Source organism: Sardina pilchardus, chromosome 15 (assembly GCF_963854185.1).
Source record: "Sardina pilchardus chromosome 15, fSarPil1.1, whole genome shotgun sequence".
NCBI lineage: Eukaryota > Metazoa > Chordata > Actinopteri > Clupeiformes > Clupeidae > Sardina > Sardina pilchardus.
In genome coordinates, this window is record NC_085008.1 from 13444927 (window position 1) to 13469926 (window position 25000).

Genomic DNA, 25000 nt, shown 5'->3' on the forward strand with positions numbered 1-25000 from the left:
TCTTGTAAGTCAATGTAACTGTCTGATGTAGGCTCTTCATCCTCTATTGATGTATATGCTTATCTCAGTGTGTTGATGCAGTGGCCAACTTTAGTTACTGGGGGTTCGGTTTAATACACTCACAAGTGTATTACACTCCTGTAATTTGAGTTGAAAAAAAGAAAACTGCCTTATAATGACGTGCCATGGCACCATCTTGTGGTTAATCTAATTATGGTACCCGCTAACGTCCCATTTTCTGGAAGTTTCTACTACCTTTACGTTCAGTATTACAATATTCTGTACGTAACATAATTAACTCTTCATCTGGGACAAAGTGGAGTTAGAAGGCGACCATTTCACACAAAGAAGTGAGACAGAAAGCTCACGTTACATGTGAAGACATCTGCCAATGACATTGACTGGAACACCTCTAAGGCCATTCACGTAAGCTGGCTACCACGCTAGTTCTGTCATTTCTGAAGTGCGATCGATTTAGTACATAAAAATGGGCTTTCTAGGTGAACTGGGCTTGTAAATACTCTATGGGAATCAACATCTGCATGACAAGAACGCAGTCTGTCTTGGTGAAGTTTCAAAGCGCTAGCAGAATCAAAAGCTAACACGGGGAGTCAAAGTTGAGAACGCTATCTAACTGAGTCTACCTGAAACATGCCGGGTTGTGATAAGGTTATCATTATAAGGCAAATGTTATAAAATACTCTTCGTGACTGTCAACATGTTTGAGTCAATTCGAACAGTAACCACAGTTTAAACGTCAATATGAACTTCTTCAAGATTTACGATTACTGGCTAACGTCAGATTAGCAATTCATTTGGTTACATTGATGGTGTATCGGTAGCTAGCTATTTCTCACCTAAGCGTTTCTGTACTGATAAAGCAAAGAGCATTGCGTCTTATTGACACATTATCTCCATTGAACACATGGCATGTGTTTTAATATATCATATCAAAGGACAAGTAACTGACCTAAATATCCTTTTAGGGTAAATTAGCTGAAATACTCACGTTTGGGTCTTTATTCGCCATGCTTGCTCTGTAAGTCCAAGGTCGCTTGCCTCAAATGCTAGTTGGCCGGCGCAGCAGACGCTAGGTATTGTGGGAAATGTAGTGCAAACCCGCAATGTCATTGCATGACACCACGACCATAAGTTACATTAACTGGTTTACGTCGTGCATGTATGAACATTATTTAATACGGTTTACAGTATGAACACTTTTAGTCACATGGTGAAGGTTCGTCTTCAGAGTTAAACTAGCCCATTTATGTAGGCCTACTCTATGTTTAATTCGTGCCCTCCCGTTATAACACTCCATTCATTTGTACCAGCAGCAACATAATTCTGATCCGACTAAAGACCCACTGTAAGCACACTCTGGAAAAGCGCTAATGATACATTTCAGTTGAAACAACAACAAACAGCATTCTTTCACACAAAATACGGGCATGTGTGGGCGTTTATGGGCAGTAACCAGGTAAGATGACAGGGAGCCATTTGACTTGAGTTGCTCCAGTCTAGATGATGTTAATCACTTCGATGACATATTGACTATCTGAAGTAAAGTGCCTGTTTCGAAGTTAACTGATGGTCAAATTAACCAAAATCTGATATTGTGTGTGCACCTCTAATGCTGCATGCATGTTTAGATCACCAGTTGGTCCGCTGTAGGCCTCAGTTCTTTAGTACTTTGGTTTACCCATCGGCCTCCTACCTCTATCTACACCCTGCAACTATGGCAGAGAGTGAGTCAGTTTAATCATGTTGTACAAGAACCTAACAAGGAATCAGAGATCACGTTTAACATCTCCTCTAAATAGAAACACAGCAGGCACAACAAATGTACATGAATTTTTAATTCATAATTACATTTAGTATTTAAAACCGCCTATTTTACAGTTTATCTAAAAAATAAAACAAAACAAAACAAAACAAAAAAACCCAAAACAGTGGAACAAGTCAACAAACAAAATAATCCAATGATGACAACAGCAACCACACCAACAGGAAGCAAACGTCTGGAAAAACAGGAGCGAGGGGGCAGAGCATAGCCGTCAATCAGGAGGGAGACGGGCGGGGGGGAGTGACGTAAAAATGAAATAATTTACATGGTCAGGTTGCCGTGAGCGACCGTGCTCATATTTACAACGAGTCTTTGGGGGCCGGAGGCTGCTGGGGTGGTGTGGAGAGAGAGAGTACTGCCCCCTGGTGCCTGGGCAGGAGCACGACCTCCGCGCCGCCGGTCACACACACCTACTCCACCTTTTGCTGGTCTCGCCGGCAGAGCTGGGAGAGACACGTGCGAGTGTGTGTGTGTGTGTGTGTGTGTTTGTGTGTGTGGCCTCAGACGTAGAACAACCGTACTCGAGAGGTGCTGACGTGGAGCTCGTCATCGAAGAACTTGGTCTCTATGATAACGTTCCCGCTGCAGAGGGGAAACAATAAGACAGAGTAAGACATCACAGCCAGCACGCACATATACATATATGAATACACAAACACACACACATACACAGTCTACATTTTCCTCTTAAAACACTTAAACAACCTGAATTCAGACACTGTGCCTGAGAATGGTAACAGGCCAGGTATAGTCAACGTTCCTGGCCTTGCGTGCGCAAGAACTGCAGCACAGGGGCATCATTACTGGCAGGTACATTGCAACAGAACATCCAGTAAAAGGTAGGCCTAATAAACATATTTATTTTCAACCACAGTAGTTCTACTGTAGTGTCTATACTATAGGACCTTTCCTGACACTCAGCTGTAGTGTCTATACTATAGGACCTTTCCTGACAGTGTGCAGAGTCGTCTCTCCTTGTCATAAATATAAATGCTTATAGCGCTTTGGTTATGTCACATTCTCTACTCCATGCGCAGTGACCAATCTGTTGAGTATATAAAAGCCTTAAGCCTTACATAAAGGGAGGATCCCCAAGATCCAACACACACACACACACACACACACACACACACACATACGAGGGGAGAGAGCATGTGTGTCTTACGTTAAGACGTTGGCCGGCATCATCTGTGACTCTGGCGCAGCTTCTATTAAAGACTGCCACGTGTTTGTGGAGTTGGGAATTACAAAGCCAAACTCAAAGAACCACTCTGCAGGGAAACACAAAACCACACACACACACACAATAACAACTTAGAATCAGCTCAACACCTCTCACTTAAACAAACAGAACACTCATTTATATTTATGTCCTACATACAGACCTCCATATGACTGGGTGGGTTCTAAATATCAGACTTCGGGCCAATTTATTGTCCAGATGATGAGCGTTGCTCAACAAAATATGATGTAAAAGAGACTACATTTCTGCGGGGGTGTCACCGAGCTTATCAGATACATAAAAAAAAATTGAAAAAATGCATGTGATGCCGCATACTCTGATTGGATAGTAGTGGTGGGGGAAAAAATCGATTCTGTTCAGTATCGCGATATTTTGTGCATGCAATTATATCGATACTAGTAGCTCAAGTATCGCAATACTTAATTATAGAATTTAATTATCTATTTTACCTTTATTTGAGTCCCCAAGGGGAATTTCAAGATATTACACTCACAAGGTGGCGCTTGTTATGGCGTTTTATTGTGCATTCAACGGCAATTTCAAATAAAAATGGCTTCACAATCACAACATGTTATAGACGACCCTCCATCACTTTGAAAGTGTGGGTGTATTTCGCACCACGCCATGACAAAGTGAGTTGAACAGTGTTATTTTCCTTATTTTTTGTAATGCCTTTGAATAATATGAGAGACATGAATAGCAATATATCGCAGAATCGAATCGCAATACTTGTTGTATCGCAATATATTTAGAATCGCAATAATATTGAATTTTGGCCCAAATATCGCAATAGTATCGAATTGTCATTCTTTTGCCAATTCCCACCCCTATTGGATAGGCCTATCAATTCAAAGTTCTACAGGAGCTCAAGTTCTATTGTGTGCTGCCGTGGTCATGGTGTGTGTCTGTTTACTTTCATTTTGCGGTGACATGTAACATTAATGTCCAAGTTGTTATAGAAACTAGCAGATGTTCTATTTGACTTTTGTCGCTGGCGCTGAACTATGAAAGCATGCTGGTCCGCAACACCTGTCAGCGCTTTGTTTTTGTTGAGTGACACTTTTCACCTGGACTATACATTAAAAAATGTATCATTCACAACCTCTCCACATTACAACAAGCTAACATTTAACTCATTATGCTCATTTAACATGGAACGTATAACAGCCGGGACAGATTACAGCAACTCAGCAGGGCCAAACAACACTAACCTGGGGGAACCCAGACAAACCTGTTAGCAAATCTAAATTTGCTCTGGAGATTCCCTCTGGAAAGGATCCCATTGATGCCTGAAGAAAATACACATGCTGGACTGTTAGTGATTCGGAGGTGTCAATGGGCTCCGATATCAATGGGCTCCTTTCCAGATGGCCTGCAGGTCAGGTTTGTTTGGGTTTGTCTGGGTTCACCCCAGATAAAACAGCACAGCTCTGAGACAGGCACCTTCCAGACACTGGCCCTTGAAGAAGACTTTCTGCTCCAGACGAAACTTCTCCAGCTTCTCTGCCGACGAGAAGTTCAGCTCTCTGGACACAGCTTTACACTTCAGGATCTTCTTAGGGACACGAGCTGTCAAAGAGCACACACACACACACACACACACACACACACACACACACACACACACACACACACACACACACACCAACAAAAAATCAGGATCACACATGACCACATCTACTGCATCAAAACCACAATATCAGTACAATATCAGTACTATACCTATTATACCATTACTTAATACTGTACATTGGTACTTACTGTATGCAATATTAGCACCCTACCTACATTAGCCCCACAGTACAGTATACTGTATACTGTACAATATCAGTGCCTTCAAGAAAGTGACTCGTCTGCTTGACCAGGACTGGTCTATACTACAATCACTGTACTCTCAAAGTCAACCAGCCTTTCATTATTCACTGATGTAGTCACTGGACTTGAACTATCATTCTAGGCATCCATATTATTTAGCTGATTTACGGTCCCCAAAATAGACTGTATTATGTAACAACGCATTACGCGACAAACAAAATTTAATTTAATTTCATTATGCAATAACTCCCCCAATTTGTAATAAACTGCTTGAATGCAATATGTAATACATTTGTAATTAATTTGTTAAATAAATTGTCATAAATTATTACACATTGCAGGGGTTAAAATTATTACACATTGCAAGTAAAATTATTACATTTGTCAAGTTATTAAATGATGAAGTGACTTTGTCAAGCTGAGCAAGAAAGTGTTTATGTTCAGTTCAGCAAGAAGGTGTTTATGTTCTTGTTCATGTTTTCAGTGCCTTCTGTTTGAAACAGCCCAAAGATCCTTCGTTGTATGATTTGTCATGTGACCGCATGTTTCTCTACACTATGAAATGCCTTTTGAAATGTCTGTTTGTCTGTTGTGCTTTTCTGTTGCATCTGAATGTCCTGCTGCCATTCTTGGCCAGGGGGGTATTCCAAGCACATGGTTTATTGACAAACTTGGGTAAGTTAACTTCAAACTCCTAATAGAAAAGTGGTAAAACTTCTAATAGAAGATGCACCACTAACAAAACAATATCATTGGGCTCTTGTTGTAGGAGGTGTACCACTTACTCTGCGTTAACTTACCCAGGTTTGTCAATAAACCACATACTTGGAATACAGCCCAGGTCGGATATAAAAAAATTAAATAAATCTTCTGGTCTGCTCTAACTGAGCATGTGTGTGTGTGTGTGTGTGTACGTACATGTATGTTTGAGTATGTACATCTGAGTGCGTGTGTGTGTGTGTTACCTTCGTGCTCCACTCCTGGCACGGACAAGTCATCAGTCCCCTGCCACAGCACCTTCCCCGTCTCTGCATCGCGCAAGTTCATCCAGTTTCTGACCACAGGTTAAGGAGTACACACACACACACACACACACACACAACGTAGGAACAGGATGGCAATACTGGACTGGACTGGTCAATAGTAGAACAGAACACTTACACCTTCAGTGAACACAAACACAGACACACACACACTCGCACGCTACTGGACAAGGATGACAATTCTGGTTAGGGCCTACAGTAGAATGGCACACTACATCTTACACCTTCTCCATAAATAACATGACTGGCAGCATACAGACACATGCAGAAGCCTGAGCACTTGTAGTCAACATGCCTGTTTTAGAGTAAGGAAAGGGAAAAGGAAGGAGCTCCTCTCTCCTCACCTGAGCTCTCCAAGATCATGTCCCCAGAGCTCTCTGGTTAGGCCCATAGCAATAGAAATAGAGAGTTGTGACACTCTTGATGTCGCCACACGCCACCACACTATAAACACCGTTTGAAGTTCCAAAACTCCCATAACCTGAAAACTGGTGTGGGAAAGCGCTGCCATTGTTTTTACATGGTCTCTTACAGGAGTGTTGCCACTTCTGTCAGGACCGCTTGGGTCACAGATACACAAGAGAGAAGGACAGGGAACAGCAGCATCCTCAGGGGACTAGAGTAACCCCCCCCCACCCCCCCCCCCCCCAAACAGAGCAAGCAACAATGACAACAGTATGTCATTATTTTAAGTTAATCACTTTGAGGTGGAGCTGGGGAAAGCAACGCATACTGACGCAGCTTAAATAAGGCGCCCTTATGAGAGACTACTTGCAAGCGAATGGACTGATCAGCTGAGTGGAACAGCTGATGTGGGCAGGGTTTGGCATAGCCAATAAGAAACTGACTAGCTAGACTACGCGGCCTGCCAGAACTAACGCAGAATGCTTGATTCTGTTTTCTCTACCGCTCTGGGGTAAGTTTCCCAAAACCATTGTTGCTAACTAATTTGGTTGCAATGCAATTTCCCATTGCCAACAAACTAAGTTCATAGCAGGTTAGCAACTATGGTTTTTGGAAACGCACCACTGGTTAGACCTACTGTTTGGTCACAATCACCGTTGGAAAAGACCAGGTGATGCCAGTTTCAAAGCTTTGTAGAGCTTGATCTGACTGCTAACAGCAGCCAGCTGGTCCGTAGCTGTGCAGTATGTTCGTCTGGTAAACCTCTCTCCCCACACCTTGAGACGTGCTTGTGAGAGAGCTAGCACACTGAGGGTTTAGCTCAATTGCTAGTACACTGGACTTGTCCCAACAGACAGCATCCAGGGGCTTCTTTTAAGCCGCCTCCAACCACAACATCACATCGGTTCATGCCCACCAAGCAGGAGAGGGCTACAAACACGACAGCAGGGAGTTTCAGGTAGCCGTTTCCTCCGTTCCTAATGGAATTAGTAAATGGCAGTTGGAGGTAGAGTTGAGCTGCTCAAACCACTGCCAGACAGGCAAATCCACCCCCTGCCCCTTTCACAACAAAAGGATTTAAGTAGGTTCATCCCGACCAGACTGATATACTGTGTAAATGTGAACCTGTATATGTTTTTTCACATTGAAAACATAGTGGAGGAATACTAGTGGTTAGTGGTTAATATATTTAAAAACTATATCATATTTAACTTTATGTCATTTGGCCTTTGTAGAACTTGCTTACCTATTCACAGTTACAAATATTTTTTTATTTGGGTTGCCCAAACTTTAGCAAGCCACTGTTCCTGCAAGTCCATTACATATTCTCTCTATACTGGTTTACATTCTCTTTAGACTGCTTTATATTGTCTTTATACTGGTTTATATTGCCTTTATACTTGGTTACAACAGGACAGCGTGTGTGTGTGTGTGTGTGTTGGGGGAGGGTATAGTGCTTGTGCAGCTGGTCTTTGGTCTTTGGTTGTGTTCTCGACTCTGATACACCCGTTTGCAGACACACCACACAAAGCCACCTGCCAAACACACAGACACTCCACGTCACACACACCTGACCTCTACCTGTGTGCACACGCGTGCGTGCGTGTGCGTGTGTGTGTGTGGAGTCAGTTCCAGCCTGGTGGGTGTGTAAGTGTATTGAAGTGTGTGTGTGGAAATCCCTACCCAAACACTTCCTAGTCATCTGTATCTGGGACCCATGAAATAAATATGCTGAGTAAATCCACTCCCATGATTCCACCTGAGGGATGTTATGCATCCAGTCCCCATACACACACACACACGCACCAAATCCCAGGACTAAATTACCCCAGAGGCTTTCTGCAGGACAGGACAGAGGTGGACCCGGTCTGAATCATTTTAATAGTAGAACCCACCCTGCACCACACCACCAACCTGCACCACACACACACCAAACCCAATGTAACTTCGGTGTATAAACAAGCCCAGCTAAAAAAAATCAACACTCCAGACCCTCACTACATGCATGCACATGCCCACACACATACAGTATTTGAATATTAGGACATTTATGAATGTGCATGTGAGACTGTATGCGTTTGACTATTTGTTATATAGCTAATATTTCTGTAGCTGACTGTACGTGAGTATGACTGACTATGTGACCATAGAGTTTATGTGTTTGTATTTTGTGTGCAAGAGACATTGTGTTTGTACAGAGTTTGAGTGTGTGCGCATTTTGTGTGTGTAACCGTTACTAATTGTGATCTCATGCCATATTACAAATATGAGGGTGTGTGTGTGTGTTTGGTGCCCCTGTGTTCAGGCTGAATTTTAGATCAGTGGTGACAGATGTCTGTGGGATCACACCTGCTGATCGCCCTGGTGACTCTCACAGACACACACACACACTCACACTCACACACAGGGGAAATACCCTTTTACCTGGCACAAACACTGAAACAAGTGTGCTTAATGAGCCCTAGTGGGAGGTCTGCTCCATGGGAGACACATCCATACTTCAGCCATCGCCCCACCCAGTCCCACTTCAGCCTGCTACAACACACAGCACACTACTGTAGAGACACACACGATTCCCCTGGTCAATGGTCCGCACATGCTCAGCCCCATAGTACTGCACCTCCCCATTCATATAGTACCTCCATACAGTACCCACTGCACCTCCATATAGTACTGCACCTCCTCATTCATACAGTACCCACTGCACCTCCCCATTCAAACAATACCCACTGCACCTCCACAGTGTGCCACCACCCACTGCACAGTATAGCACCTCCATATAGAACCCACTGCTCCTCCATACAGTATCCACTGCACCTCTATATAGAACCCACTACACCTCCATATAGAACCCACTGCTCCTCCATACAGTATCCACTGCACCTCTATATAGAACCCACTACACCTCCATATAGAACCCACTGCTCCTCCATACAGTATCCACTGCACCTCTATATAGAACCCACTAGACCTCCAAATAGAACCGACTGCTCCTCCATACAGTATCCACTGCACCTCTATATAAAACCCACTACACCTCCATATAGAACCCACTGCTCCTCCATACAGTATCCACTGCACCTCTATATAGAACCCACTACACCTCCATATAGAACCCACTGCTCCTCCATATAGAACCCACTGCTCCTCCATACAGTATCCACTGCACCTCTATATAGAACCCACTACACCTTCATATAGAACCCACTGCTCCTCCATACAGTATCCACTGCACCTCTATATAGAACCCACTACACCTCCATATAGAACCCACTGCTCCTCCGTACAGTATCCACTGCACCTCTATATAGAACCCACTACACCTCCATATAGAACCCACTGCTCCTCCGTACAGTATCCACTGCACACACGTGTACACAAATGAAAGCATGGAGTGCATCTGCACACAGTGAGGCCTGGTGGTGTGATGGGTTTCCAAGATGGCGGCATATCTGGAGAAAATGTTGGACTATTTTTGCAAGATGTGATGTAATCGGTTTTCGTCAAGTCTACCAATCAACGATGATGAACGCAACTGAAAATAGGCCTATCCTCCATGGCACAGAAACAAACTAAACTAAAAGTCAACAAAATAACATTCTTGTAGTGTTATGTAATAAAAGTGGTGTGGCTCCTCCTTTAAGAAAAACTCTTGTGAGTGGAGGCCAAAGAGAAAATTAAGATGAATTAGTTAGAAGCTGAAAAAGAGAAGAGCACTCTGCAACCAAAGCAGAGTTAGTGAAGCGGACTTGAGGCAGACGCATAGTTTGAACTCTTGGTCGTTGAATAAAGCTGCAACTCCATGAGCTGAAGCTGTCTGTGCTTTTGCTCAGCTGTAGTTGAAGTGAAGGGGGTGAAGTCCTGAAGTTCCAAGGACTGCAGAGCTACACCAACAAATCAGTGCGCAAATACAACAGCACGTAGGTTAGCTGAGCTCTAGATTCAACCATTTGAGTCAACACACGTTGAAAATTCTTGCTAGGCTTGTGTTTTTGCAGTTAGCAATGCAAGACTGAGGTGGAGTGGTGATGAAAGCACAGTGGCAGTGTCTTAGCTGCCATCGCTCACCCACCAACACACACACACACACACAAATTCTTTAACACACCACACAAACGCAGTCATTAGTGCATGCACACACACACACACACACACACACACACGCTGAGTGAAGGAGAATGGAAGTGTGTGTGTACTTCTCCAGAGAGGTTTCTGTGTACATTTCACTCTGCTGTCCCATGAGTATGACCAGCTACTGAGGAGCCACACACCTCCTTACAACTTCACAGCCTTGTCAAACACCTCCTCACCACTCTACAGCCTTACCAAACATCTCCACATCCTGACCCCATCTCCCCCTGCGAAACGTGCCCATGTCACTGAGGTCAACCTGGTGTCGTGAGCAGGTGAGGATGTTTCTAGAAGCTGCTATGTTTATCAGCTTACGTAAGGCAACCAGGTCACAGAGAGTGGGGACACCCGTGCATGCATGGGGGTGGGGGTTCCTTGATCCATTCAAAAACACCTGACACTGTAAGCTTCCAACCCTCTCTCCCGCTCTCTCTCTCTCTCTCACACACACACACACACACATACACACACACACTTCCCAGTCCACAGCACTTAGTCAAGTCCCTGTGTGGTTTCTAGTGGTTTCTATTACACTAGCTTCCAGTCTTCTCCTTTCTAAAGTAAAAGCAGTTGAGTCTTGTTCCAGGGCGGAGGCAGATTACTGGGCTTATCCGAGGAGCTGTGCGCCTAGCGGGCCGTGGCGCAGGATGTCTGTCTTAGCCAGCCTTGTGCAAGGGGGAGAGGAGCACGCTAACGTCCATCTGGCGCTCAGGAGCAGCTTAACAGCACCTACACACAGGGTGGAGGCCTGAGTGTGTGTGTGTCTGCACACACACATTAATATATGAACACAAAAAGCCATATTCATGTCTTTGTACACCCAGTGAAGTTGTTGGTGACAGTCTACAAGCCACCACCTATCATGTCCAGTTATATGGGACCATAAGGCAGCAAATCCCTGGCCTTGCAAATCAAGGATTTAAGAATTACCCGCTGGGAAAACGCGCCCTTGTGTCCTGTGCGAAGGTCACCACGCCAGCCCTGTCCCTCTATATAGTGCCTGCCACGACACAGCGCCCAAAAAGACCCCGGGCTGTATTTCAGGGCTGTATTTCAGGGCTGTATCTCAGGATAAAACAGACACGCAAAATTAAGTCAAGAAGCGCACCTGAGAACCACGTGAACGGCTCTTGCAGGTGCGATTATTCTAGTGAGCATTACCGATCCTATTTTAGGACCGGGGAGGCAGTGTTATGTAAACGCGTGACAAGCGCGGTGTTTAGGCGAGCTGAAAACTCTCTGGAGTGCAGGATACAACAAGTGATCACTTTTGTTCCATAATATGCACGACATATCTTTCCACTGTAAACAAAAACACAACAAACCAGTTGATACAAACTTGGTGAAAGCTGAACAGCCACACGTCCGAATGTCTTATGTTGCCACAAACCATAATCCAACATAGAACGGATGGATGAATAAAGTCTCAGGACTTGCATGGAGTGATGCAAGAGAAGAGTACACTACTCTTAGTGGTGTACACGGCAGGCAAAGTAGGCTACAGTAGAGTAACACCCCTACAGCAAACGGGCAACGAGGTATTCTGGAGCATCCATCCAGGCGGTCTAGATGTAGCTACATTCAAAACGTAAAAGTTACACTCGTCCAAGTTGATCTGATTAATCGCTTCACAAAACGGGCTGTCGTATTGTATGTTAATGTTAAATCCTTCGATATAGTCAGGCATCAGGCAAACTTAACATAAAGTGCTAAACAGTAGACCTACTTGGACTAATGTAGCAATTACATTGAAAAGTTATAAGAAACTAATTACAAAGCAAAACGACCAGGTATTCTCAATATTACGACAATAGTGTTAATAGATCGATTGAATAACTTTATAATGTATGATGTTAGCCAAATAGCAAGACGGTGTCAGCTAGCTTGCTAACCCAAAAGGATGGCTGGACACCAGTAACGCTATTTTTAAAAAGAATCCGGAGAATATGGTGTCCACATCAGGGAGTTGTAGACCTAACTTATCTTAAATTTTCGCAATCACATTAGAAAAGTAGCACATCCTGCAAGCTGTCGTTTACTGCTTTGGGTTGTTAACTAACCTAGCTGGCTAAGTATCTCATTTAGTAAGCAAACTTACAGCAGCCAAGCTAACGTTACTAGCTAGCTAGTTTGCTCAAGGTAGCAAACAAGCCCATCAGTTCATCACCAGAAGGATACAATTTAAAACCTTTCAGAATCTCCTTGGCTCTGTCTTCGTCAGAAGACATCGTTTCGGAAATCTTCAGATTGGTTTAGGAAATGCAAATGCAGTTGACAAGAAGAGCAATCACTGCTGAAACACAAACGTAAGGCGAAAGAATATAAAATCCCAACACTTGCACCACAAATTCCCAGCTCCAAAAGCAATGTTAATCTTGACGAGTCTTCCAGTTTATCCGCTAATCAACCTACCCTAAATAGAATTCTGCTTGAGATTGGCAGCTGATTTACCCGTACATTTACTGGAGTTTACAATAAGCAAGTGCGGTCCAGCCAATCACTGCTGGGGGGCTGGACATCTGGGAGGAGTTTGGTTGAGAAGGACGCGTCACCGATGGCAACCAGCTCTGTTTCCTCTACGCGCCACAGAAAGTAGAAGCGACAGCGCGAGCGCGGCAGGTTACAGTGCCATTCGGTTGTGATAATCACACAAAGCGATACAGAGGTAGGTAGGTTACTCACCTGTCTCATTTCAGAGGGAGGAATAAACAGACACAGAAAGTTCTCATTGCACAACTGACTGATTGGACAGTGAACACACATTATCAGAACATAGCACATGCAGTAGAGTAGCCTAACCAACTGAACCGACTTCAGAGTAGCATCCACGTTCAAGCTGGAAAATTGATGGGGTAACATGGTGTTGTGCCAGGCTATGTTTGCAAAAAGACGCCTTTATCCAGAGTAGCCTACAACAAAATAATAATACGAAAAGCATCATGGTAGCAATAACAAGAACAGTTTAGATACAGATATAGCCTAATAAAAATGAACAAAGCCCACAAACAAGCCTAAAGGTCTCTGTAAAAGTTTTTAAACACTTCCTGAAAATCTGCATTTAAATTTAGGCAGCTCAGGCAGCCAGATGTTAGTCAGCTGTGATGTTAGCCAGATGTGTGTTATGGGAGTGAGAGTGGGTGTTCCCTTAGGTATGTGAGTTTGTGTTACATGAAGGAGTAGGCAGTGTATGCGTTCCATGAGGGAGGGGATTATCCTATCATATTGGACTGCATGAGGGAGAGGATCGTATCATATCACAGAGGAAAACTCACTCATCTGGATTTGATGGGTGTGAGGCAGTGTTTGGGGTGTGTGCTGTGTGTGTTTGGGGTGTGTGCTGTCCCTGATGATGTTGCATACCCCTCCGATGACCCTGGCGTGATAAATGTCCTCAAGGAAGGCCACTGAGATGCACTGAGATCTGCTGTGCTGTTGCAAGGCCCCCTTTTCTTGAGCAGAGCAGCTGTGATGCTGTGATGAAACTGGTCAGCACTCTGTAGAAGTCCTCAAGCTTTATGGGGCTAAGGCATGTCAAAGGTCAAGCCAAAACACCAAGGCACTCCGATTTTAGGGTTATTAATTATAGATTATGTCACACACATTATTAGCTGAAATAAGGGGTGTTCATGCAAATTTTTCTGATTCCATGTTTCTACCACATTGTCTTGCAACCTTTTTGAATATGGCATGTGTAATTTTCAGTCAGAAAGGTTCTTACATACATCTTCTGATGCAAAACTTGGGCACATCATCAGTGATGTAACCTGGGGTCCTCGGGTGTTTCGGGTCTTTCAACATCAGACACCCTCACCTATAGACGACCCAACTGGAGGTGATCAGTCCCCAGCTTGTGCCCAAGTAGCTTTTGTTTTCCACGGATCACCCCGCTTGATCCACAGCTCCTGATGGCTCTTCGCATCTGCAGCTCTCCCAAACCCATGCGCTTCAATACCTGGTACAGGGACTGGCCTGTGAAGCCTCTGCAGCCAACCTCGATGGGGTCACATCAGGTCTTCCATCCTCGACAATCACCTACCAGTCCCTCATACTTGGCTCTCTTCCTCTCAAAGGCCTCCTCCATGCGGTCTTCCCAGGAGACAGTCAACTCCAACAGGACCACTTGTCTTGATGTTTCTGACACCAGGACCATGTCTGGCCTGAGTGTTGTCACAGTGATGTTCTCTGGAAATTTGAGCTGCCTCCCAAGCAAGGTCGACTTTCAGCTGCCAATCACGTGCTGTTGCCAGGAGTCCACCTGCTGGACTTGGACGTTGATGTGTCTTCTTCCCTGCTTTAACAAAAGTGATGGATTGCTCCTGGCTGTGAGCTATTCCTGTGGCGATCACCTCAGCTATAGCCCTCAACACCTGGTTGTGACGCCAGCGATAGCGCCCCTCTCTCAAGGCTTTCGGGCATATTGATAAAGATAAAATAATTTTAAGTTAACAGAGTATTTAAAGTAATTTTGTTCTTAACTGTAGGTTAGATTAGATCTCAGAGCTTGGGCATTGGCAAGATCCACTGGTAGTGATGGTGATTAGCAAACGTTCAGACATCTGAGAAATACACTTATTTGGTGAAAAGGTGGACTGTGGTAGCAATCCAGCAAAGTTTTGTAATTTAAGTGCACTTAAAAGTGTTTCCTCAACCACTCTTCTTCAAAAAAGTATGCTGGATTCTAAACGTTTAGTAGCGCTTTTAATAATCACCTCATCAAATGTGGTACCTTCTTTGATCAAATGAATGGTGTGGATATGACACTAGAGACTCAGGTCTGGTTCTATTTCAGAAGTCTGGAAATCAGCCTTAGTGACTCTAGGCCACCTTGGTTCCTGGGCCTCCAGGAATTCCCTGCAGATTGTAGATTTTCTTTTCCATCCCATCAGCTTATTCAATGTCTGAAAAAAAGGATTTGGACAAAAAGACTGGGAGACACTGAAACAAATACAAAAATCTAGGTAAAACATTCAATTAACGCTTCCTGCGAGAGATAAATTGAGCGTCAGCGTCAGTTCTGGCAGGCAAGTAGTCAAGACGGTGCTAACCGCTGTGGGCGTCAGCACATCAGCTGGTCAACTCCCCTCGCTTCTAAATGGCTACATCCAAACAGGGCGCCTTATTTAAAGCTGCTTAGTTGCTCCTAACTGCTTGCTGCTCGCTTTATGCAACCCACCTCCTCCCCTGCTCCACCCTGTCCTGTATAACATGGCATAGGCTTTATGTCATAGTTGCCGCTCTGTTCATATGGGGGAATAGTTTAGCTCGCTCAGTCTTAAACTGTGTGAGCGCCCCCTAATACTGCTGCTGTCCCCAGACTCTCTGCTCTTTCATGGTGCTCATAAAAGGTCTGGGTACTACTCTGAACAGAGCCATACCGCCAAATTTAATTCGTAGTATATTCATTTAAATTGCCTAAAATATTTATTGTCTGTGCTGTTCTTGACTTATGGACCTGACAGAAATATCTGAAGGACTAATAAAGAGCTTGATATTCTTTTAATGAAGATCAGAAAAGACACAGGCAATATGTATGATGACATCTACAAGTATTTAAAGCCTGATTTGGACATCCGGAAAGGAAGAAAGGAATCTGAAGAGCTGAATTATTAATGGGAAAACATTCACTTTTGGACAGATTTAATTTGTATGCCCATATTCTTTTGCCTAAAAGGAGAGTTTATGAGCTCAGACTGCAGGAATAGGCATATGCTCATATGATGTTAACTGAGCTTTTTAATTAAGAAGCTGTATCATTGATGCATCTGAAAATAGCCATGTATCCTATTTCATTAGTCTGAATATTGGGTTTCTCAACATTCCATCGCACTTGCATCTCTCACTGTGCCTCACAGCTTTATTGTAGTCCGGTAGAAGTTGTTGAGGACCATTCCTGATAATCCTGATCGTTCCTGATGTGTCAAATGTCTTTTCGTGAAGTCTCTGTTGGGGCTTCTAGATGATTATGTGTGTGTTGTGAGTCCAGCTGAAATAAACCATCACTGATGGAAGTGCCGAGGAATTTGAAGATTTTCACCCTCTCTACCTCAGTCTCACCACTGTGTTATGTTGAGTGTGAAATCCATAGCACAATTAAAACATAACATAATATTGACTAATGTACATATTTTTGCCCAAAAGAAGGTCCCATGAGAGCAGGCTAATAAGAGCAGACCATAACAACATTAACAATCATGAACACATTATTATTATTTGTCAAATTCAAAGTCAAATTCCTTGCTTTTGCTATCTTCTTGTATGAAAAAAAAACACACTTGGCAATGATCTAAACAAGGGCAGAACAATACCTACAACAACTATAAATAGGGGCCATGTAACAAATACGTTTCATGTATTATATATTATGTAGCCCACGGACATGCAATCCTGACTAGTGGACACTGGGGAGCTGTCCAGTCATGGCACAGTCAGCAGATGAGAGGACATCATATTGATTATGATGCTGCTATGTAAATGCTACATGTTTAGAACATAATTACGGCTTTGCGGTGGTGAGCCTCAGTTCAGCAGTGATCGTTTAGTCCACTTACATTTAGGTTGCGAGACGTGTCACATAGATTATAAAATTGAAAGGATTGTTTTAAAAAAACGTTACTTTTATGGTCACAGTGACCTTTGACCTCCAAAACCTAATCTGTTAATCTTTGAGTTCAGATGAACTATTCATACCAAATTCGAAGCACGTGCCTTGTGGAATTCTTTAGATATCACTTTTTCGAGTTTGGGACGGATGAAGTTATGGACAAACTGACGAGGCGAAAGCATAATGCCTCTTGCCACGGTCATCGCCAGCACAGAGGCATAAAAAGGCATCTGTCAGCTCCCAGGACAGAACAAAGGAAGTTGTGTGTGTGTGCGTGTGTGGGTGTGTGTGTGTGTGTGTGTGTGTCTGTCTCTAGAAAAGAGAGATTGGCACAGATGGGCAATCATATCTCTATGAAATGTGTCATTAAATGAAATTAGATGTACTGCAGAACGGTACAAAATACAGTACCACCACTCCGTCCTGTATATCACGCTTATTATAGAGAAGAGAGGATGTTTCTGTGTGTGTTATGCATGCAAGGCAAGATAGGATGTTTCTCTGTGTGTATGTCTGTGTGTGTATGTGTATGTGTATGTGTAAGAAAAGTGAGGATGAATCTATGGGTGTGTGTACGTGTGTGTGTGTATGTGTGAAAGCAAAGAGAATTTTGGGCACCTAGGACATACCGTCCCCATATGAATTTGTGTGTGTGTGTGTGTGTGTGTGTGTGTGTGTGTGGTTTGGCACTGCACACAGGTTAGAAGGCTACAGTTAACTTCTGACGGCTCGTCGGGCAGACAGACGTGTGTGTGTGTGTGTGTGTGTGTGCAGCTCTGAAGCGGCGGCTATATTTAACTCTCCTCCACAGCACCCAAAATGGATTCCTTCAGTATGCTAATTGTTCTGTCACCTGAGGGACACGCTCTGTCTGCCTGTTTCTCCGAGTTCTTCGTAGGCGTCAGGGAGAGGGCACATGCAGGTACGTTACTCTGCCACTACTCTGAGGTGACGATCTGCATGACGACACTGAGGAACGTCCGCAACAGACATCCTAATAATGCAGGACCCTCCTTTCATATCAGCTCTCGGACGACACACTGAAGAGAAATCAACACATCACTTCAAAAACACACCACACAACCAGACAGGTAATCCATCACTCTGGGCTCTGGCCACCAGGGGGCACTCTTCTCAAGAGAATAGAGTGCGTGTAGGTCCTGGGTCATGGTGTTGGGCATCACTCCAGATCCACTGACAGAGGACAGGAGGCAGGATGGATGTGTCGTCCTCTGAGTCATATCCCAGTGGGACGTGCTCCGTAGAGAGTCACACGACATCCATGCGCTTGGCCTGTCCAACTCAGTTCCATTCAGCTAAAAAACTTTGTTTATTAATTTATGTATTTACTTGGCAGCAAGGGCACACAAACAGGACAAACATCATCTGCAGTCTTTCAGTCCCTCAGAGGGCTTAGCTGTGTTCAATATGAGGAAATAATAATAATGTCCTCATAAATAATGGATGAATAAATGAGTTATAAATAAATAATGCCTCATTATACTTAGGTTTAAGTGGTAGACTGTAAAGGCAGAATAGACTGGACCCAGTCATGTCTGCCTCTGTACGGCGACAGGAAGAATGGCGGAGATTTTAGCCAATCATGTTTGCTTAAGACAGGAAGGTCAAGAATGTTATAGCCAGTCATGTTTGCTTCAGACAGAAAGGGACAGAGATGTTAACCAATCACGTCTACTCCAGCATGAAGTGTGAGCCTGAGCTCCGCCCTCAAAGCTTACACTGAATCCTCAGCAGGTCAAGCAAATGGACAAATCTCATTTTGATTGACAGACTAATTATCAGCCAATCAAATTGTTCTATTTTTATCAAGCAGGCAGGATCGATCATCATCGACTTAAGCTGCAGATGTAGGCATATGTAATCACTCTGACTTCGTGAGATGTAACAGATCATTTGCAGTGGGTTCAGAGATGGGTTTTAACGGTTTGTATAGGGACTCTGGTTGTCTAATATGTTCGAAGAGGGGCTCTGGTTGTCTTAAAGGTTTGTAGCATGGTTATAGCGTGATGGTAATGGTCACGGCAGGTGTTGTGATTTTCCGACACTGATGACAATCTGATGTTCAAATGAGGTCTGTGTAAAAGCTGGCAAAAAGGAGAGTCGCTTCAGCCGACAGGTACCTGGTGCTGCAGGAACTTCTTGCTGATCTGTTGGCCCACTCTCTGATAATGACCTCCTCTGTACTGGCCTCAAAATGTAGGTTTGGTCCCAGTACCTCCCTCTCTGTGCTGGCCTCATTACGCAGGTGATTTGGACCGGTGTGCTGTGGACTTCCTGGTTTATGGTCCTAGTCCCCCTTCTCTGTGCTGGCCACGCCCACAAACCTCCTTGGTCTTCCACCAAAAAAGAGCTGACGCCTCATTCCACGAACTGACCCACTCACAAACCCCAGATGCAATCCTGCACTGGGCCACACGAGCAAGTACTCAGGTGTGCCTCAAGAGTGCTTCCGGTGTGCCTCAGGTATGCTCCATGTGGGCTTCAGGTGTGCTTCAGGTGTGCTTCAGGTATTCAGGTGTGCTTCAGGTGTGCTCGAGGTACTCAGGTGTGCTTCATGTCTGCAACACTGCAATCACGATGACCAAATCTCAAAGTGTTCTGTAAACAGTGGCACTTCACTCCATTAATGAAACATTTTATAGTTTACTCTTCTAAATCGGATATTTCCGGTCCTTAATTGTGATGAATTGCTTTCGATGTCGTTGTAAAACCCAGCACAACCCTTCATGCTGACTGCTTTTCATTCTATATTACTGTACTACAACAAATTAATGCAAAAGTTAGAGTTGCTGCATCTCGATGTTGCTTGGCAACATATATTCCTGGGTGGAAGAATCATTATCTATGAATAAATAGTTACATTACTAGTTGCTTTGCATTTATTTTATGAAATCCAAAGTATGTAGAAGCCGTTTTAGAAAAGCAATAAACCACTGGAGCCTGAAGGTTCCACTGTTCTAAAATCACTGGAACCTCCGACGGAACATTGGGACTTATTCCTTAAATAAACGATGTCTGAATGCTTTATTCAACGTTTTAACCACCGTATGCCAAATTCCTGGACCGACGCTTAATGGTTTAGGTCCCACCATTAGTCTGAGAGTGGAGTCTAGCGCTAATCTCATTAAAGTCTTGTGGATTAATAATGTAACATTAACCTTTCCAGCAGCCAACATGCAGTGAAGCCATGCGGGGCTGCAGAGCACTCTAAGAGCTAAATAATCACAGAGGCTTAGGAATACTCAGACTCAGACACACACACACACACACACACACACACACACACACACACACACACACACTTGTACTCACTCAGACACATTCACACTCAGACATCAGCACAAACACACACACACATACACACATACACACACAGAGAGAAATTCAGACGCATGGCTCAATAATTAACTAGTGCAGTTGCCTCTTGTTTCCCGTTTCATGCGATGTGCAGCCACCTCTGACTCTGCTGCCAGCTATTCTTATCCACCATAAAAACAGGCTGGATATACATTTCCAAAGGCTAGATATACATATCCATAGGCTTTATGCGACTAGATATACATTTCCATCCAGAGGGAATTTGACAATTGGGGGAGGGGGGTTTGAGGAGTTCCCCCCTATAGTCTGATCGGAGCTGATCGTTGGCTCAGATAGTCTTGTAGTGTGAAATGTTTAAAGATAGAATTTTAGTGGTTCTGAAAGTGCCCGGTCGATTGCGTAGTGTTTTGCGCGTGGGTTGTGTGCTTTAGACTTTTAGACCTCACACGGCTGCTTACACGGCAAGTTACCTCAGCGCCTCCTTAGTCCACAACAATAACACCAACACCACCACCAACAACAACACCAACAACGACACCACCACCAACAAACAACACCAACACCACACCAACACCAACAATACCACCAACACCAACACCGACACCACCATCACCACCAATACCACCAACAGCACCAATGCCACCACCAACACCACCATAAAACACCAACAACAACAACAACACCGCCAACACCACCAACAACACCACCACCAACACCACCATCAACACCACCATCACCACCACCACCACCAATACTACCACTAACACTGCTTGTCATCTCTGTTACTGCACTGACAATCTGCTCACCATCAGGGAAGTTGTCCTACTTTTCCTGTTTTATGTGCCACTTTGTATCATGTAGATCTTTTAATATCATTTGCTTTCCAAATCTGTCTTTCACAAACCCTTTCAAGGTGTCTGCACTGACCTGAAAATGTCCAATTGACTTCAACTATTCTGCGAAATGCACAACACAGAAACATCTTTACGCCCTTAGCTAAGCACTAGAATGCCTTTGCTTCAGGCACACATACACACACACACACACACACACGTCTGTTTTGGCCTTATTTCTGGAAACTGAGCAGATGCAGAATGATCATAGCATAGAAACAATACGTTTGTTCAAGTTCCCATCATGAGCAAAAACGGATCAAAACAAAAACTATCACTTGATCAGCATTGAGCAGAGATGGCATATCATGCTCGTTGGCAGTGAGGAGAGAGGAATTTGTTGGTTCATGCTCATCACAGTGGGCCTCATGCAGCAGCACTCTTTTACAGTAAATAGATCTTAAATTGTCTCTTACCTTTCCTCCCTGTGAAAGACAAACTAGAGGAGTGAACTCTAAATGCAACAACTGATTCACATGGAATTGAACTATGCATTGTGGTACAGATATGGTGTGTGTGTGTGTGTGTGTGTGTGTGTGTGTGTGTGTGTGTGTGTGTGTGTGTGTGTGTGTGTGTGTCTGTGTGTATGTGTGTGTGTGTGTGTGTGTGTGTGTGTGTAGTCCTCTCTCCTGATGCAGAACTGGATCATGTCTGACAAGATGCTCTCTGACTGGAATCTGATAAGAGATTAAGAGTTGTCTGAGGATGTGTGTGTGTGTGTGTGTGTGGTTCACCTGCTGACAGAGACTTCTGGATTAGTCTGCTTAACTTTTTCCACCCACACACACACACACACACACACACACACACACACACACACACACACACACACACACACACACACACACACAAACACACACACACACACACACACACACACACACACACACACACACACACACACACACACACATCCTCCCAAGTGAGATTTATGCTGGAATTAGTCATAATGTTTTGTGCAAATGGGTGAACAGGTGATTAGGGGTGTGTGTGTGTGTGTGTGTGTGTGTGTGAAAGCAGGTGATGGTGTGTGTGTGTGTGTGTGTTTGAAGCAGGTGATGGTGTGTGAAAGCCGTGCGCTGAGGCGAAATGGGAGGGGCATAAAGAGGAAATGAGGTGAGGCCCATTATGACCAGCCGTGGCGGACTAGAGATAAGCATTCTGGGATAGGTCCTTTAGACAGCTCATTATAGCACACACACACACACACACACACACACACACACACACACAGACAAACTTTAACACCTGCATAGCCCACACACTCCAGGGTCTACCTCTCACACTTGCATATGTGTATGTCTGGGCATGTGTGTATGTTTGTGTATATACTGTATATTAGATACACATAGAAGGTGAGATGATGCGTCACACACCAGATTTATCTCATCTAGGTAAATTGAAGGGCTGTCGCCAACTTCCAGTAAGCTAACTACAGTATAATGGTATCGTCAGAGAATTTTATGTGATTTTTGGCTGTTTGTTTCTGCACTTGTTATATAGAGTAAACAATATAGGCGAGCTCACAGCACCTTCTGGTACCCCAGTACTGCATGATCTAGCATATGACCTTAACTTGTTGCACTCTATTTGTTAGGAGTTTTATAAGTGGTGGACGTTAGTACGTTTCTGAACCAGTAGATTAGGGCAAACAGCGTCAAAGTGAAATCAGTGAATAAAATCCGTGTGTATGCCTTTGGACTTTCGGTCTGTGTGTGTCACACTACACAGGGTTGCATGTGTAAAAGTAAATAATTAAGTAAGTGAGTGAGTAAGTAAGTGAGTAAGTAAGTACTGTACATAAGTAAGTAATATTTTTTGAATGCTGGGGCGTCTGGCATAAGGAAAAGGAGGCCGGCTGAAATACCCTTGCAGCGGAAGGCGGATGAGTTCATTGCTGTCTATCATCCCTATAGGCTCCTCCTGAACTTTGTTTAGAAAACATCATTAAGGAAAAGGAGGCCGGCTTAAAACATTATTTATTTATTTTATAGCGAAATTATACACAGCTTGCACTGACCTGAAGTGCTAAAAATGAAATGAAATAAAATACATATACATACACATACACATACATCTACACATTGAACAAGGAAAAGCAGGGCACAGAAGACAAGCACAGCACGTTAGAGGACAGAGAAGCCCAGAGAGGTGGGGTTTTGAGCCTGATGAAGACAAAGAGTGTGTTGTTGCCTACATCTCTGATATTATCAGCTGATATCATGACCTTTGTCCTGTTGGGGAGAATGCTGGGAAGTGTACAGTATACTCTGAGTAGTGTGTGTGTGTGTGTGTGTGTGTGTGTGTGTGTGTGTGTGTGTGTGTGTGTGTGTGTGTGTGTGTGTGTGAGTGTGTGTGATCTATTATTAAAGGTGCTGACGTTGAGTTCTGAAGCACTCGTCTGACCCTGAGGAGAAGATGAAAGGAAGAGGCTGTGCACATACCCCAGGCCTGTTACAGAACACACACACACACACACACACACACACACACACACACACACATACGTATGCACACACACACACACACACACACACACACACACACACACACACACACACACACACACACACACACAGTTGGGCCTTTTTTGGAGGGTCAAAGGGCAGGGCTGTTGCCATAGAGACTCGGCTTTGAGGATAGCAGTGATGTCAGAAGTGAGAAGCTGATCTGAGACTACTGTAGGACGTACAGTACAGTATGTGTGTGTGTGTGTGTGTGTACATGTATGTACTCATGTCCCTCCAAGATGTTGTCTGAGCTACACTCCCCTCTTTTAGCACTCTGAGGAGCCTTATTCCATTGCTGACATACACACACACACACACACACACACACACACACACACACACACACATACACACACACACACACACAAACACATACTGTACACACACATGCAGAACGCACACTTTATTCCATTGCTTTGTGCGTCTTACGCCATGGCATATGAACAGAACACACTCAAATAAAAGTGTGTGTGTGTGTGTGTGTGTGTGTGTGTGTGTGTGTGTGTGTGTGTGTGTGTGTCTGTGTGTGTGTGGGTGTGTGTATCAGATTAGATTAGATTAGATTCAACTTAGATTCAACTATTGACATTGAGCAGAGTACAAGTGGCCTGCCAGTCACCGGACATTAGTCTGGGGAGTCTGCTTTGTATTTCTAGTACTGCACAAGAGGCGTGATCAACGGGCATGCTTCAAATGACTCTGTACGCTTGGATAGTCCTTTAACCAATCAGACCGACAATCCGGGTGTGCCTGGTGGATAAGCCAGTTTGTGATTGGTCCTCGCAAATTTGGGACAGATGCAGGAGAGACAAATGTGCAGGTTTCCAGCCTGAGCTGCAGGGCAAAATCCAATCACCAGTAGATTGGGCTGGGTTTACCCAGTCTAGAGTACAAGTACTGTACAAAGACTGCAGTTTGCGTCTGACTAGAAATGCAAAAAAGCTGAAAAGTGCAATGTGATACAAAGTATAGACAGGACAGGATATATAGTCCAGAATAGACAGTAGTATACAGTTGATTTACGGAGGATGGTTTACAGTAATATAAATGGGCAAAAGTCCAACTCCTTGTTGTCAATGTCAAGGTAGCCATGGTAGACGTCCACCAGGATCTTGGGAGACAGGTGGACCTTCTTTAGTCTCCTCAGGAGAAGAGACGCTGATGAGCCTTCATGATC

General features: G+C 44.0%; 3 protein-coding genes across 3 annotated transcripts in view; 1 reads left to right on the forward strand and 2 right to left on the reverse strand.

The window, feature by feature from the left end:
• Positions 1–1113, reverse strand: part of phb2b (prohibitin 2b) — a 7924-nt gene extending 6811 nt beyond the window's left edge. Inside the window, exon 1 of the mRNA XM_062556835.1 lies at positions 1010–1113. Within this exon, the coding sequence (XP_062412819.1) occupies positions 1010–1030 (21 nt within the window). The 5' untranslated portion in view covers positions 1031–1113. The remainder of the gene's footprint in view (positions 1–1009) is intronic.
• Positions 1114–1838: 725 nt separating this feature from the next.
• pde6d (phosphodiesterase 6D, cGMP-specific, rod, delta) lies at positions 1839–12904 on the reverse strand. Its single transcript, XM_062555964.1, has 5 exons — positions 12659–12904; positions 5867–5955; positions 4530–4655; positions 3009–3114; positions 1839–2425 (listed from the first exon to the last, which is right to left on the reverse strand). The coding sequence occupies exons 1-5, from the start codon at positions 12706–12708 to the stop codon at positions 2344–2346; spliced, it is 453 nt and encodes a 150-aa protein (XP_062411948.1). The 5' UTR covers positions 12709–12904; the 3' UTR covers positions 1839–2343.
• Positions 12905–18756: 5852 nt separating this feature from the next.
• pex5la (peroxisomal biogenesis factor 5-like a) overlaps positions 18757–25000 on the forward strand; it is a 113507-nt gene continuing 107263 nt past the window's right edge. Inside the window, exons 1-2 of the mRNA XM_062556504.1 lie at positions 18757–18790; positions 19566–19639. Coding sequence (XP_062412488.1) covers positions 18757–18790; positions 19566–19639 — 108 coding nt within the window. The remainder of the gene's footprint in view (positions 18791–19565; positions 19640–25000) is intronic.

Coding starts and splice junctions, on each gene's coding strand:
- pde6d (XM_062555964.1), bottom strand. CDS start 12,708: ATGTCTTCTGACGAAGACAGAGCCAAGGAGATTCTGAAAGGTTTTAAA. Junction 4,656..5,866: donor GCCAGGAGTGGAGCACGAAG/GTAACACACACA, acceptor GCTCTTTGACAG/CTCGTGTCCCTAAGAAGATC. Junction 2,426..3,008: donor ATGCCGGCCAACGTCTTAAC/GTAAGACACACA, acceptor TCCCCTCTGCAG/CGGGAACGTTATCATAGAGA.